General features: G+C 44.0%; 1 protein-coding gene across 1 annotated transcript in view; it reads right to left on the bottom strand.

Annotated features, from left to right (window-relative positions):
• The window catches only part of LOC138250286 (eukaryotic translation initiation factor 1A, X-chromosomal), a 44,237-nt gene that overhangs the window by 15,870 nt on the left and 12,089 nt on the right, over nt 1–16,278 (bottom strand). The window contains exons 2-4 of the mRNA XM_069205009.1: nt 12,348–12,431; nt 11,611–11,714; nt 10,884–10,934 (exon numbers count right to left, since the gene is read on the bottom strand). Coding sequence (XP_069061110.1) covers nt 10,884–10,934; nt 11,611–11,714; nt 12,348–12,431 — 239 coding nt within the window. The remainder of the gene's footprint in view (nt 1–10,883; nt 10,935–11,610; nt 11,715–12,347; nt 12,432–16,278) is intronic.

Below are 16,278 nucleotides of genomic sequence, written 5' to 3'. Positions count from 1 at the left end.
GCCCTTTCAGCCACAGAATTTGGTTGTGGGAAGAACACTGGCAATTCTACTGTTTGATTTAAATGGAATGGTGAGATTACTTTTGGCAGACATTTTGGATTTGTTCTTAGAACTATTTTATTGTTGTGTATTTGAATAAATGGTTCTTGTATGGTAAATGCCTGTATTTCACTTACTCTTCTGAGGGATGTGATTGCAATGAGAAATGCGACCTTCCAGGTTAGATATTGCATTTCACAGGAATGCATGGGTTCGAAAGGGGGACCCATGAGTCTTGTTAAGACGATGTTAAGATTCCATGAAGGAACTGGTGGTGTTCTTGGTGGTATAATTCTTTTTAGCCCTTCCATGAATGCTTTAATAACTGGTATTCTAAATAGAGACGATGAATGAGTAGTTTGTAGGTAAGCAGATATAGCTGCGAGGTGTATTTTTATAGATGAAAAAGCGAGATTTGCTTTTTGCAAATGTAGTAAGTATCCTACTATGTCTTTAGTAGAGGCATGTACTGGTTGTATTTGATTGGCATGGCAGTAGTAAACAAATCTTTTCCACTTAGATGCATAGCAGTGTCTAGTGGAAGGTTTTCTAGCTTGTTTTATGACCTCCATGCATTCTTGAGTGAGGTCCAAGTGTCCGAATTCTAGGATTTCAGGAGCCAAATTGCCAGATTCAATGATGCTGGGTTTGGATGTCTGATCTGTTGTTTGTGTTGTGTTAACAGATCTGGCCTGTTGGGTAGTTTGACATGCGGTACTAGTGAAAGGTCTAGTAGAGTTGTATACCAAGGTTGTCTTGCCCATGTGGGTGCTATCAGTATGAGTTTGAGTTGGTTTTGACTCAACTTGTTTACTAGATATGGAAGGAGAGGGAGAGGGGGAAAAGCGTACGCAAATATCCCTGACCAATTAATCTATAGAGCATTGCCTTGTGATTCGCGGTGTGGGTACCTGGATGCGAAGTTTTGGCATTTTGAGTTTTCTCTTGTTGCGAACAAATCTATCTGGGGTGTTCCCCAAATTTGAAAGTACTTGTTCAGGACTTGGGTGTGAATTTCCCATTCGTGGACTTGTTGGTGGTCTCGCGAAAGGTTGTCTGCTAGTTGGTTTTGTATTCCTGGAATAAATTGTGCTATTAGGCGAATGTTGTTGTGAATCGCCCACTGCCAAATTTTTTGTGTTAGGAGGCACAATTGTGTTGAGTGTGTTCCTCCTTGTTTGTTTAGATAATACATTGTTGTCATGTTGTCTGTTTTGACAAGAATGTATTTTTGTGTTATTATGGGTTGGAAGGCTTTTAACGCTAGAAATACTGCCAACAGTTCTAGGTAATTGATATTAAATTTTGTTTCGTGTATATCCCATTGTCCTTGAATACTGTGGTGATTGAGGTGTGCTCCCCACCCTGTCATGGAAGCATCTGTTGTTATAACGTATTGAGGCACTGGGTCCTGAAATGTCCGCCCTTTGTTTAAATTTTTGCTGTTCCACCATAGAAGCGAGAGGTATGTTTGGCGGTCTACCAACACCAGATTTTGAAGTTGACCCTGTGCCTGTGACCATTGTGATGCTAGACACTGTTGTAAGGGTCGCATGTGTAGTCTTGCGTTTGGGACAATGGCTATGCATGATGACATCATGCCTAGAAGTTTTAGCGCAAATTTTGCTTGTATCTTTTGGTTTGGAAACATAGCACTTATTAGCTTGTGGAATGCCTGCACTCTTTGTGGACTTGGAGTGGCAATTCCTTTTGATGTGTTGATGGTTGCTCCTAGATATTGTTGTGTTTGACACGGTTTTAGGTGTGATTTTGTGTAGTTGATGGAAAACCCCAGTTTGTGAAGGGTTTGTATGACAAAAGTGGTGTCGTTTGCGCATTTTTTTACTGTGTTGGTTTTGATTAGCCAGTCGTCTAGGTAAGGGAACACATGTATCTGTTGTCTCCTGATGTGTGCTGCTACTACTGCTAGACATTTTGTGAACACTCTTGGTGCAGTTGTTATTCCGAATGGCAACACCTTGAATTGGTAATGTATTCCTTTGAATACGAACCGTAGGTACTTTCTGTGAGAAGGGTGTATTGGTATATGAAAGTACGCATCCTTTAGGTCTAATGTGGTCATGTAATCTTGCTGTTTGAGCAGTGGAATGATGTCTTGTAGTGTGACCATGTGAAAATGGTCCGATATGATGTAGGTATTTAGTGTCCTGAGATCTAATATTGGTCTCAATGTTTCGTCTCTTTTTGGAATTAGAAAGTACAGGGAGTAAACTCCTGTGTTTTTTTGTTGTACTGGTACTAATTCTATTGCATCCTTTTGCAGTAGTGCTTGAACTTCTAGTCCTAAAAGTTCTAAATGATGTTGTGACATTTTGCGTGTTTTGGGGGGGATGTTTGGTGGGAAGTTGTGGAATTCTATGCAATAGCCATGTTGGATTATTGCTAATACCCAATTGTCTGTTGTAATCTGTTGCCAAGATTGGTAGAATTGGCTTAGCCTTCCCCCCACTGGTGTTGAGTGAAGGGGTTGCGTGACTTGAAAGTCACTGTTTAGGTGGAGGTGTTTTTGGAGTCTGGAATCTTCCCCTACTCCTTGGGAATTGACCCCCCCCGATATCCCCTGAAACCTCCCCTTTGGAAGGAACCCTGATATGGTGTGGTTCTTGATTGTTGGCTGGTGGTGTCTGTGGGTTGGCCACGAAACCCCCCTCTAAATGGAGTTTTTCTGAAAGAGCCTCTGCTCTGCGGGGAGTAGAGTGCGCCCATGGCCTTGGCCGTGTCTGTGTCCTTTTTAAGTTTTTCAATGGCTGTATCCACTTCCGAGCCAAACAGTTGTTTCTCGTTGAAGGGCATATTAAGGACAGCCTGCTGGATTTCAGGTTTGAAGCCTGAAGTGCGTAGCCAAGCGTGTCTCCTTATGGTGACAGCAGTGTTGACTGTTCTTGCTGCAGTATCGGCTGCGTCTAGTGAAGAGCGGATTTGATTGTTTGAGATTGTTTGTCCCTCTTCCACTATTTGCTGCGCCCTTTTTTGGTATTCCTGGGGAAGATGGTCTACGAGAAGTTGCATCTCGTCCCAGTGTGCGCGGTCATATCTGGCCAGCAGCGCTTGTGAATTTGCGATGCGCCACTGGTTGGCTGCCTGTGATGCCACTCTTTTCCCTGCCGCGTCAAATTTTCGGCTTTCTTTGTCCGGAGGTGGGGCGTCGCCAGATGTATGTGAATTTGCTCTTTTGCGAGCTGCCCCTACTACCACAGAGTCGGGTGGTAACTGCGAAGTAATAAACACTGGGTCTGTGGGTGGTGGTTTGTATTTCTTATCCACCCTTGGGGTGATGGCTCTTGATTTTACGGGCTCCTCAAAAATTTGTTTTGCGTGCCGTAACATCCCTGGTAGCATTGGGAGACATTGATATTGGCTATGTGTAGCCGAGAGGGTGTTAAATAAGAAATCATCCTCTATAGGATCGGAATGCAGTTGGACATTGTGGAAGTCTGCAGCCCTAGCCACCAGTTGCGAGTATGAGGTACTGTCCTCTGGCGGTGACGGCTTTGTGGGGTATGACTCGGGATCATTGTCCGGCACTGGGGTGTCATACAGGTCCCAAGCGTTTTGATCCTGATCGTCATGACTTATGGTAGTTTGCGCTGGTGAGTGCATTTGTGGCGGTGTTTGTGCCGGCGATGCCTGTGGAGGAGAGGGCGGAGGCGTGACTTTAACCACTTTGGCTTGTGGTTGTGTGTCATCCTTTGGAAGTCCGATCCTTCTTTTCCTCATGATTGGGGGAAGGGTTGATATCTTCCCTGTATCTTGCTGGATGCACAGTCTCTTTTGTGTGTAGTCCGATTCTACACTTTGGAGCTCTTGTCCAAATTTGTGCATTTGGCCACTTAGTCCTTGTTCCTCTGAGTAGGATGAAGGTGTGGTATTTTTCGGCGCCGAGAGAGAATCTTTTTTCGGTTTCGGCACCGACAGAATTTTTGTTCCTTTCGGCATGGATTCTCGGTGCCGATGTTTTTCGGTGCCGGTATCTTGTTTTTGTCTCTCGGAGCCGCTTTCTCGGCTCCGAGGTTGCTCCATGGCGGTCCCTCGACCGGAGTCGGGTGTCTTCGCTATGGGCGTGCCCTTTTTCGGCCCCTTCGACGGGTCGCCTGATTTATGGGTCGAGCCATGGCCTGTTGGCAGTGGCGTCCCCTGGGCTTTCGGTTTGTCGATGGATTTACTTTGACGTCTTACTCACAGTTTGTTGCTGTTGTTCGACGTCGGAGTCTCCGGATTCTGATTCCGGAACCGAGAATGTTTCCTCTTCGTCGTCGAAACGTTGTTTTGTCGACGTGGACGCCATTTGGTGACGCCTGGCTCTTCGGTCCCGGAGTGTTTTTCTGGACCGGAAGGCTCGACAGGCTTCACAGGTATCCTCCTTGTGCTCGGGGGACAAGCACAAGTTACAGACCAAGTGCTGATCTGTATAAGGATACTTACTGTGACATTTTGGGCAGAAACGAAACGGGGTCCGTTCCATCGGCTTCGATGTCGCACGCGGTCGGGCCGACCAGGCCCCGATGGGGGATCGAAACTGCCCCAAAGTCTTCCGATGATCGGTGTCGATGTACCTAACTATCCAGATACCGAACGGAACAATACCGACGCTTTCTTCCGAGATTCTGACTAACTTTCCGAACCGAAACACGGAGCGAAAAGGAATACGTCCGAACCCGACAGCGGAAAAAAACAATCTAAGATGGAGTCGACGCCCATGCGCAATGGAGCCAAAGAGGGAGGAGTCCTTCGGTCCCGTGACCAAAAAGACTTCTTCGAAGAAAAACAACTTGTAATACTCCGAGCCCAACACCAGGCAGCGGACTGTGCCAAACATGTGTATCTGCAGCAACATATGCCATCGAACAGAAACTTTCTTGCATCAGATATATGTAGGTCGGTGTGAAGAGATAAGAGCCTACCACAAATGGAAATCTACCAGTTTTCATTCACACTCCTTCTCTAGGCAAGTCAGATTTTTTTTTTTTTTTGCTGTATTATATGCAAAGACTAGCAACGCATAAGTATCTTACAGAAAACTATACATTTTCTACCAGCGTCCTCATTGGTGTCTCACTTGAGTGCTTAGGAAAAGATAATGGTGATTTTAGTACAACGTAGATGGCAAAGTCCAGCTTAAATTCTGACAAGTATTTACTGGCCTGTTACAGAATTGTTCAAATACTGCAGAGAAGCATATACTTAAAAGGGAGACTATACCTTGACTTAGTATTGCGACTGGTTAATTTAATGCAAGATAGATACTGTTGATGTAAGTGGTGAATTTCTCAATTTCTTTTTCCCCCCCGATTTCCACTTTTAGAAATAGGTTAGTTTATCTTTACCTCACAAAGGTTTTGACAATGGTGGTACAAGTACAAATGGTCCTCTTGCTTGTTTATGAAGAGGACAACAGACGATGGAGCTGATGGCAGAGTGCACAAAGTGTCCTGTATCTGCAGCTGAGGTTTACTACCGAGTAAAGTTGTTGCATTTAAGTACGAGTCCTGCTAAATTGAGAAGGATTTCCGTTGAATGTTTTCCAGTATATATTAAGTGTTTAGATAATGACACAGGATCATCATAAATGCAATATTAAAAGCAACAGATGGCGTCATTAAATATATACAGGGAGTGCAGAATTATTAGGCAAATGAGTATTTTGACCACATCATCCTCTTTATGCATGTTGTCTTACTCCAAGCTGTATAGGCTCGAAAGCCTACTACCAATTAAGCATATTAGGTGATGTGCATCTCTGTAATGAGAAGGGGTGTGGTCTAATGACATCAACACCCTATATCAGGTGTGCATAATTATTAGGCAACTTCCTTTCCTTTGGCAAAATGGGTCAAAAGAAGGACTTGACAGGCTCCGAAAAGTCAAAAATAGTGAGATATCTTGCAGAGGGATGCAGCACTCTTAAAATTGCAAAGCTTCTGAAGCGTGATCATCGAACAATCAAGCGTTTCATTCAAAATAGTCAACAGGGTCGCAAGAAGCGTGTGGAAAAACCAAGGCGCAAAATAACTGCCCATGAACTGAGAAAAGTCAAGCGTGCAGCTGCCACGATGCCACTTGCCACCAGTTTGGCCATATTTCAGAGCTGCAACATCACTGGAGTGCCCAAAAGCACAAGGTGTGCAATACTCAGAGACATGGCCAAGGTAAGAAAGGCTGAAAGACGACCACCACTGAACAAGACACACAAGCTGAAACGTCAAGACTGGGCCAAGAAGTATCTCAAGACTGATTTTTCTAAGGTTTTATGGACTGATGAAATGAGAGTGAGTCTTGATGGGCCAGATGGATGGGCCCGTGGCTGGATTGGTAAAGGGCAGAGAGCTCCAGTCCGACTCAGACGCCAGCAAGGTGGAGGTGGAGTACTGGTTTGGGCTGGTATCATCAAAGATGAGCTTGTGGGGCCTTTTCGGGTTGAGGATGGAGCCAAGCTCAACTCCCAGTCCTACTGCCAGTTCCTGGAAGACACCTTCTTCAAGCAGTGGTACAGGAGAAGTCTGCATCCTTCAAGAAAAACATGATTTTCATGCAGGACAATGCTCCATCACACGCGTCCAAGTACTCCACAGCGTGGCTGGCAAGAAAGGGTATAAAAGAAGGAAATCTAATGACATGGCCTCCTTGTTCACCTGATCTGAACCCCATTGAGAACCTGTGGTCCATCATCAAATGTGAGATTTACAAGGAGGGAAAACAGTACACCTCTCTGAACAGTGTCTGGGAGGCTGTGGTTGCTGCTGCACGCAATGTTGATGGTGAACAGATCAAAACACTGACAGAATCCATGGATGGCAGGCTTTTGAGTGTCCTTGCAAAGAAAGGTGGCTATATTGGTCACTGATTTGTTTTTGAATGTCAGAAATGTATATTTGTGAATGTTGAGATGTTATATTGGTTTCACTGGTAATAATAAATAATTGAAATGGGTATATATTTTTTTTTGTTAAGTTGCCTAATAATTATGCACAGTAATAGTCACCTGCACACACATATATCCCCCTAACATAGCTAAAACTAAAAACAAACTAAAAACTACTTCCAAAAATATTCAGCTTTGATATTAATGAGTTTTTTGGGTTCATTGAGAACATGGTTGTTGTTCAATAATAAAATTAATCCTCAAAAATACAACTTGCCTAATAATTCTGCACTCCCTGTAGATTTGGCTCAACCCCTCAGTCAACAATAACTAACTATCCTCAAACGATGGAAGCTCAAAGACAATGGGTTTGATGTGCAAGTCAGCAGATGTATTTTGGTTTAGAAGTATGGCCATTCATTAGCAGTCAGTTTCCCTCTTACGCATAAACGCATTTTCCCAGCAAACAATGTGCCAACATTTGTCTGATTGTTTTGTTACATGGTCCATTCTCTAAAGGTCCCAAAGATTTTTATTTTTTTTTTAAACTAATGAGGTTAGCATAAATCCTTTAAGAGTGGAGTCTTAAAAGAATTTGCTGATAGACTGTTATAAGAACAGGATTACCACCACGTTGAGGAGTCTGATTTGAGAAGGCAAAACGTTGATGGATTGGGAGTAGTCTGCTTTTTCTCAGACATTTTTGTTCTCCTATAAATGTTGACAATATCATGGAGAACATGCTCAATAAGCTTAATTTAACAGGTCATAGACGTCAGTTAAGTCGATTACTTGTATTGTGCTTAGAAGTGACACGGTTGATTGATGCAATGCAGTCTAGTGTCTAACTTCTGTTCTTTTTATGCCGTGTGGGATTGATTATTACCTAAATGTCTCAAAACATGCTTTATCAAAATGGGAGATGGTAATTAAATCATGACCGGTCTCAGTTTAGCATATTCAATTATGAAAATATACAGACTGATCTTTTACAGTTATTCAATCCTCTTTAGTGTATGAAGCAGTTCAGAATAACTTTTTTTTTTTTTGTTAAGTACCAGTTCTTATTTGTTGCTTCGTTTAAGGCAACTGCAATTTCTCAACATAAATGTGTGCACATAGGAAACAAATTATAGAGTGTTCCTCTTCAGAGTACTTGACGCAGTGCATCTTCTAACCAGGCATGATTTTTGGATTTGGCATCACAATCTAGTATCAGCACAGAGGACTAGACTTGCCCCAAATATGTGCAGGACCTCAACATTTCCTGTGACCTGGAGGGGCGCACAAAGTATGCCACCCTCATTACGCGAGGGTGGACTACTTACTATCAGTTTAGCAGAAGCGAACAGGTTTTTCAACAGAATACGGTGTCTTGGGAAACCATAGTGTGACCAGACCACCTCATCTGATTCACACAAGTGGAGGCCTACTGGCCATCTCTTGTAAAGTTCAATTTTTATGCGCCTTCCCAGTCTGCTAACATCTTGACCAGACATTGTGTGTAGCCCGTCTAGAACATACAAGGTACGTGTAGGCGCTAGAGTAATTGGTTCATACTGGTGAAATTCAGCTTACACAATGCAGCTAGTATAAGCATGCTAACCCACTGACTTATGTAGGACCAAATGTACTAAAAAAAAAGCCCAGACTACTCTGCACTACGACTAACGTGCTGAGCTTATTTTAAAGGTCAGCACTCCAGACAACAGTGGTCTATAGTAGCGTTCTCAAGAAGAGCAATGGTAAACTGTTTTTGTATCAAAGACTCCTTTGACGTGTACAAGGAAGTTAAGTTAACTACGGGCCAGATGTTGTTGGCACAAGTCTCCACTGACCATAAGTACAACCACTCATTTCTGCCTCATGGCTTATCAAATGATTGAGGCAAGACTAAGCCTCAAAAAGAAAAAAAAGAAAAAAACCTTATGTACCCACTGACTCTAAATATATTAATCCAGTATAAAGAAGTGTCAAACTGTCAGAGTATACTGGTGCCTGAGAGATAGCTTAGTGGATTAAGGTACACAAATGCATAAATGAGCATAAATGAGCATCTTGACAAGAGTGAAGCTGCAAACTTGTATTGGTTTAATCTACCATGTCTGAAACTGAATATACCAGTTAAATGGCAGGGTTCCCCATCTAGCTGGCAGGGTTCACTCCAGTAGGGTTACCATTCAACACTTCGAACTAGAAATTGGGGTTCAGCACCCATTGAAACAGAGGGCTGCTAGTACTTGCGTGAGGCGCTAATGGCTTGTAATGTTGAATGCCTGTCAGATGCCACCAAACACACAGTTTTGTATGAATTCTAACAGCTCTCGACTGCAGAATGAGCACAAAGACAGAAGTGGAGAAGACAGTGGGCAAAGAGAATCAACCAGCAGGTGTCTTGCGGCGTTGGAGGAGCTCAGCAGAGACTCATCTTGCTCAGCAACCTCAGGACATGGGAAAACAGACTGCATGTGGGTACCACGTGGTATCACGGATAAACCAGCACAGTAAGAGGCACGCATACAAATATGAAGCACAATGGAAAAAAAAAAAAAAAAAAGAGAAGCACTCCCAGTAACAAATAAATACAAATCCAGGAGCCATTGACAAAAATGAAAGTGGATTATAGCCACACATTGCTGTGTATTTTTCAGTATTTATAAACAAAATACACATCACTTAACTTTTCTCATAGGACCTACTTCACACTGTCAGTGCTGCACAAATTTCACAACTCCTCTGCCGATACCTTGCCCGAGATAAGCATTTCAATAGGGCAGATAAATCGTGGCTGGTTAATTGGTAAAGTGAATCAGTTCATAGCTGCTTTGTGGCCCCATGTCACGTTACCTTCAGTTGGTCCTAAGTACGTGTGATGGTCATGCTGCATTTGCCTTGTGTGAGGGGAAACTCCCTGCAATACTGCTGGCACCTGTAGTGCGTTTCCAACAGGATGCCTGGGCTGCTATTTGAGAAGAGGGAAAAACATGTTGCTACTTACTATAACAGTGCGGGATACTGTGTTACAAAGGACTGGTTTGAGAACCAACTTTTACTTCCTCTGGAAAACTTCAAACCAAATCCGTAATAAAAAAAAAAATAATAATAATAAAAAGAGTGGGGGCGTGTGTCTGTGCAATCAGTCCTCATGGCACCCAATCAACATAGGTACATGTATGGCCGCTTTCCCTGCGCTCACAGAAGCGAGAGGCAATGTAATAGAGTTCATGATTGGTGTCCGACACTCCAGTTACTGTTTTTATGGCAATTGCGAGTCAGGAGATCCAAACACCATAACGGGGGTGGGGAGACAGTCCACATCAGAGCAGCGCAAGGTAATTTTAAAATCTAAAACTAGATTCAAGTGTGGCACAGGACCTTTGCAAATAAATTTTGGGTATGCAGATTTAATTTTTTTTTTTTTTTTTTTTTTTTTAAATGCTGCATTCACGAAATAGTGTTCTCATAACAGTGTGGATGGACGACTGTCAGCCACTGCCTACAGCTGAAGCACAGTAGGCAAAATTCAAGGGGTTTCCCAAACCACCCTTTCTGTTTATCTGTATGTTGTATACGGTGGGCACCGGTGACCGATAAAGCTGTAAGAACTGACAATTGAAAAGAACGCATTACCGCTTGTGTGTTACTTTATCTTTCAATAAACACTCCCATGCAACTGGCCAGGAACAGGTAAAGGAGGTTTAGACATAAACCATCTACGTTATGTGTTCACGCAAAATACAAACGAATCAGAAGGAAGATGATAACATCGGATATCATCATAAAGTGTCTGTCTAGGCAGGAAGTGCGGGAAAGAATTACTATGAAATACATAAGATGCTACTGCATTGTAACCGGTATGTAAATTAATGGAGACCCAAGCATCTTCAACTTTATACACCAACAGCACAATCTGGAGTACACACGACAAATTCAGCTGTTCAAAAAAAGCTAAACAAATATTTACCTGGTAGTCTCTCAAACCAACCAATATGATATCAGATGTGTTTATCCAAACCTACAGGCAGAAGAAAGAATATTGAAGCCTATTAACATTAAGCAACAGGTTAAAACGAAGCATACTCAAGTTACTGCCTAATTCACGGATACACTGGAACCTTCTTTGCGGCAACTATGTCCCTTTTTAAACAAATTTGAGTGAGACTAGACAAGATCCGACTAGTGTACAGCAAGTCCTACTGGAACACTCAAGTCAGTTTCCACATTTGAAGAATGCTTGAATTAGAATGTGCCCCAAAGAGCAAAGCTAGCTTCAGGCTTGCAACTTTGGTACTCGCCCACATGAATGCTGGTATTGCAATTGGGGACAGAGGCAGCTATATAAAGAGATGAAGTGCAAAATCATGGGAAGATAAGGTACAAAAACTACGGATAGGAACACGTTTGGGGACAGAGGCAGAAAAAGTTTAGCCAGTCCCAGGATTTTTCCCCCTCTACCTCTGATTTTTACATTATATGCACCTGTGGAGCTCTGCAAAGTAGAAAACTAATCTATGATAGCGTACATATGCCTTATTTTTTTCTAAACATTGTACCATAGTGTGGTGCTTCAGATATTCAACAAGTTGCAACAAACTCTATAAATGGATGCACTCCCGCTAGCAGCGACCAGTAAGCAAACAGCCCACTTTAATTATTATCCTAACACATTTCATCAAGTTACTCAATCTTACCTTTTTTCGTAGTTTCCCTCTAATGTGACATAACCTCTTGACACCATCAAAGCACATTGCTTCCAACCGGCCATTTCCCAACATCTTGATCACCTGGGCATACTCTAAATGACAAGAGGAAAGAGCAAAAGTCATCAAGAATATTACTGATTTCCTCCAAACATCAACTGCCGACTCCATACGTACATCAATAGCACCGGGAAAGTAAAATGATCAAGATATGGTATACTGGACTCATTCACCCCAAAAAATTATTAGTCAGCCAATGTTTTTTTACGACGTACAAGTTTATTTCCAGATGGGAATGCACTATGGATCATCAAGTCCAAACTGAAAACACAAAATCTGCACATTGCACGTGCAAAGGGTTGTGCATACTAAGGCAGGTCACTAGAGGCAATAAAAATAAACACTCATCCGTACTTGCTATCAGCTCTAGCAGATGCAGCAAGTGCCATTACGGCCTAAACCAGGGAGCAAGTCTTTCCACGAGAAATTCCACTGAGCAACTGTAGATTCTTTAACTTAACTATATACAGATGTTATCTGCTTCTAGCCCTACAAAAAGCGGTAATATTTTTGAGAAGTTCATTTATGGGCAGGGGACAACAGGACCATATGCTACTCTGACAACATGGGACTGAATTTTCGTACAGTAAACGCGTTCTAAGCAGGCTGGTACCTTGGTAACCTAAATGCTGATCCCCAACAGTAAAGAGATATCAAACGAGCCTTACCTTGTCCATCTTCTTTAAACACCAGTTCTCTCTTTTCAGATTCATTTTCATTCTTACCTCGTCGCCTGTTTTTACCTCCCTTACCTAGATAGAAGAAAACCAAAAAGATAAATACATTTTCCACATAAGATACACATATGCAATGACACTGTCAAGAGTAATGGTCTTCAAGCTTTTTGATGTAGCCCGTCCATACAAACAGATAAAAAAAAAAAAAATCATCAGGAGGACACAGAATGACGAAATACCTTTTTTCACAATTATACTATGTAAGGAAATGCCTCCTTGGCATGGTTACCCCCTGACTTTTTGCCTTTGCTGATGCTATGTTTTGAATTGAAAGTGTGCTGAGGCCTGCTAACCAGGCCCCAGCACCAGTGTTCTTTCCCTAACCTGTACTTTTGATTCCACAATTGGCACACCCTGGCATCCAGATAAGTCCCTTGTAAATGGTACCCCTGGTACCAAGGGCCCTGATGCCAAGGAAGGTCTCTAAGGGCTGCAGCATGTCTGATGCCACCCTGGAGACCCCTCACTCAGCACAGACACACTGCTTGCCAGCTTGTGTGTGCTGGTGAGAACAAAACGAGTAAGTCGACATGGCACTCCCCTCAGGGTGCCATGCCAGCCTCTCACTGCCTATGCAGGCATGGCACTCCCCTCAGGGTGCCATGCCAGCCTCTCACTGCCAATGCACTATCGGTAAGACACCCCTCTAGCAGGCCTTACAGACCTAAGGCAGGGTGCACTATACCATAGGTGAGGGTACCAGTGCATGAGCACTGTGCCCCTACAGTGTCTAAGCAAAACCTTAGACATTGTAAGTGCAGGGTAGCCATAAGAGTATATGGTCTGGGAGTCTGTTTTACACGAACTCCACAGCACCATAATGGCTACACTGAAAACTGGGAAGTTTGGTATCAAACTTCTCAGCACAATAAATGCACACTGATGCCAGTGTACATTTTATTGTAAAATACACCCCAGAGGGCACCTTAGAGGTGCCCCCTGAAACTTAACCGACTATCTGTGTAGGCTGACTGGTTCCAGCAGCCTGCCACACTAGAGACATGTTGCTGGCCCCATGGGGAGAGTGCCTTTGTCACTCTGAGGCCAGTAACAAAGCCTGCACTGGGTGGAGATGCTAACACCTCCCCCAGGCAGGAGCTGTAACACCTGGCGGTGAGCCTCAAAGGCTCACCCCTTTGTCACAGCACCGCAGGACACTCCAGCTAGTGGAGTTGCCCGCCCCCTCCGGCCCCGGCCCCCACTTTTGGCGGCAAGGCCGGAGAAAATAATGAGAATAACAAGGAGGAGTCACTGGCCAGTCAGGACAGCCCCTAAGGTGTCCTGAGCTGAGGTGACTAACTTTTAGAAATCCTCCATCTTGCAGATGGAGGATTCCCCCAATAGGATTAGGGATGTGACCCCCTCCCCTTGGGAGGAGGCACAAAGAGGGTGTACTCACCCTCAGGGCTAGTAGCCATTGGCTACTAACCCCCCAGACCTAAACACGCCCTTAAATTCAGTATTTAAGGGCTCTCCCTGAACCTAGAAACTAGATTCCTGCAACAACAAGAAGAAGGACTGCCTAGCTGAAAACCCCTGCAGAGGAAGACCAGAAGACAACAACTGCCTTGGCTCCAGAAACTCACCGGCCTGTCTCCTGCCTTCCAAAGAACTCTGCTCCAGCGACGCCTTCCAAAGGGACCAGCGACCTCTGCATCCTCTGAGGACTGCCCTGCTTCGACGACGACAAGAAACTCCCGAGGACAGCGGACCTGCTCCAAAAAGACTGCAACTTTATCCAAAGGAGCAGCTTTAAAGAACCCTGCAATCTCCCTGCAAGAAGCGTGAGACTTGCAACACTGCACCCGGCGACCCCGACTCAGCTGGTGGAGAACCAACACCTCAGGGAGGACCCCCGGACTACTCTACGACTGTGAGTACCAAAACCTGTCCCCCCTGAGCCCCCACAGCGCCGCCTGCAGAGGGAATCCCGAGGCTTCCCCTGACCGCGACTCTCTGAAACCTAAGTCCCGACGCCTGGAAAAGACCCTGCACCCGCAGCCCCCAGGACCGGACTTTCACTGCAGAAGTGACCCCCAGGAGTCCCTCTCCCTTGCCCAAGTGGAGGTTTCCCCTAGGAAGCCCCCCCTTGCCTGCCTGCAGCGCTGAAGAGATCCCTTGATCTCTCATTGACTTCCATTGCGAACCTGACGCTTGTTCTAACACTGCACCCGGCCGCCCCCGCGCCGCGGAGGGTGAAATTTCTGTGTGGGCTTGTGTCCCCCCCGGTGCCCTACAAAACCCCCCTGGTCTGCCCTCCGAAGACGCGGGTACTTACCTGCTGGCAGACTGGAACCGGGGCACCCCCTTCTCTCCATTGAAGCCTATGCGTTTTGGGCACCACTTTGAACTCTGCACCTGACCGGCCCTGAGCTGCTGGTGTGGTAACTTTGGGGTTGCTCTGAACCTCCAACGGTGGGCTACCTTGGACCAAGAACTGAACCCTGTAAGTGTCTTACTTACCTGGTAAAACTAACAAAAACTTACCTCCCCCAGGAACTGTGAAAATTGCACTAAGTGTCCACTTTTGAAATAGCTATTTGTGAATAACTTGAAAAGTATACATGCAATTGAAATGATTCAAAGTTCCTAATGTACTTACCTGCAATACCTTTCAAACAAGATATTACATGTTAAATTTGAACCTGTGGTTCTTAAAATAAACTAAGAAAAGATTTTTCTATACAAAACCTATTGGCTGGATTTGTCTGAGTGTGTGTACCTCATTTATTGTCTATGTGTAGGTACAACAAATGCTTAACACTACTCCTTGGATAAGCCTACTGCTCGACCACACTACCACAAAATAGAGCATTAGTATTATCTCTTTTTACCACTATTTTACCTCTAAGGGGAACCCTTGGACTCTGTGCATGCTATTCCTTACTTTGAAATAGCACATACAGAGCCAACTTCCTACATACTATAAAATTGGTAGCTATAGACAGATTTAATCATTCAAACATTGCAGTTCTGTTCAGTTAACATTGCTATCAAATAGGTTGCTACCTACGTGCTGTGGGGGCAGCCCACTCTTCATAAAGTCTAAAAGCATCCAGTGTGATCATTTATTAGAAATGGCGGTAGGGACTAGGAGGGTGATTTGGACTTCTCATGCCTACTCCAATTCAGGGCATGAGTTGCAAGAGGTTCCTTACTGATGGTCCATTGCAGAATGGTCTAATGGCATCCTTTTTCTGTCACTAAAAGGCAGCAATGTTTTAATCAAGAGGCTCCTCTCAGCCAAAGAACTAAACAGTTTCAAATAAGAAAAATAAATCCGATCTAGATTGCTAAAATGAACAAGTTTCTTGCTGCCTGTAACACTCTTTACGGTTAATAATTTAATCAGTTGTTGGACTGTATCAAGAGAAATCTTCCAACAAAGCTCCCACACGCTAGCAGATGGCACTGTGTGCCTACGCGATGACTCTTTACAGCTCTGGAAGGGACCGATTAGATCTGAATAGAAGCACCCCCCTCTGAGTACATTTAAGTTTCTAGTATCTTTCTCTTCCGTGCCCTCAGACATGGAGCACAAAATAAACTTTAAAACTGTACGGTTTCCTAAATCTGGACTTCTTAGATAGCAGAGGCCGGGACAGGAAGGAGGGTGCGCAGCGAGAAATCTACCTTTAGATGGAGTATTCACTCCAAAGAGTTACTGAAACGTAAGCAACTTTTCGAATGATACCTGAACCACTGATCAGGCACGTTTAAAACGGAACCTGTTAGCAGTAACTAACAAATGATTGAGAGGCTTTGGTGAGTGGACTCAGAAAACATCCCTGCAGAAATGAACATGCGAAGTGATCTTCCTACAAGTTCTGCAGTCAATCTTTTAGTGTTTCAAGAGCGTATG

This window comes from Pleurodeles waltl, chromosome 8 (genome assembly GCF_031143425.1).
Source record: "Pleurodeles waltl isolate 20211129_DDA chromosome 8, aPleWal1.hap1.20221129, whole genome shotgun sequence".
Taxonomy (NCBI): domain Eukaryota; kingdom Metazoa; phylum Chordata; class Amphibia; order Caudata; family Salamandridae; genus Pleurodeles; species Pleurodeles waltl.
This window is presented reverse-complemented; position numbering and strand designations above follow the sequence as displayed.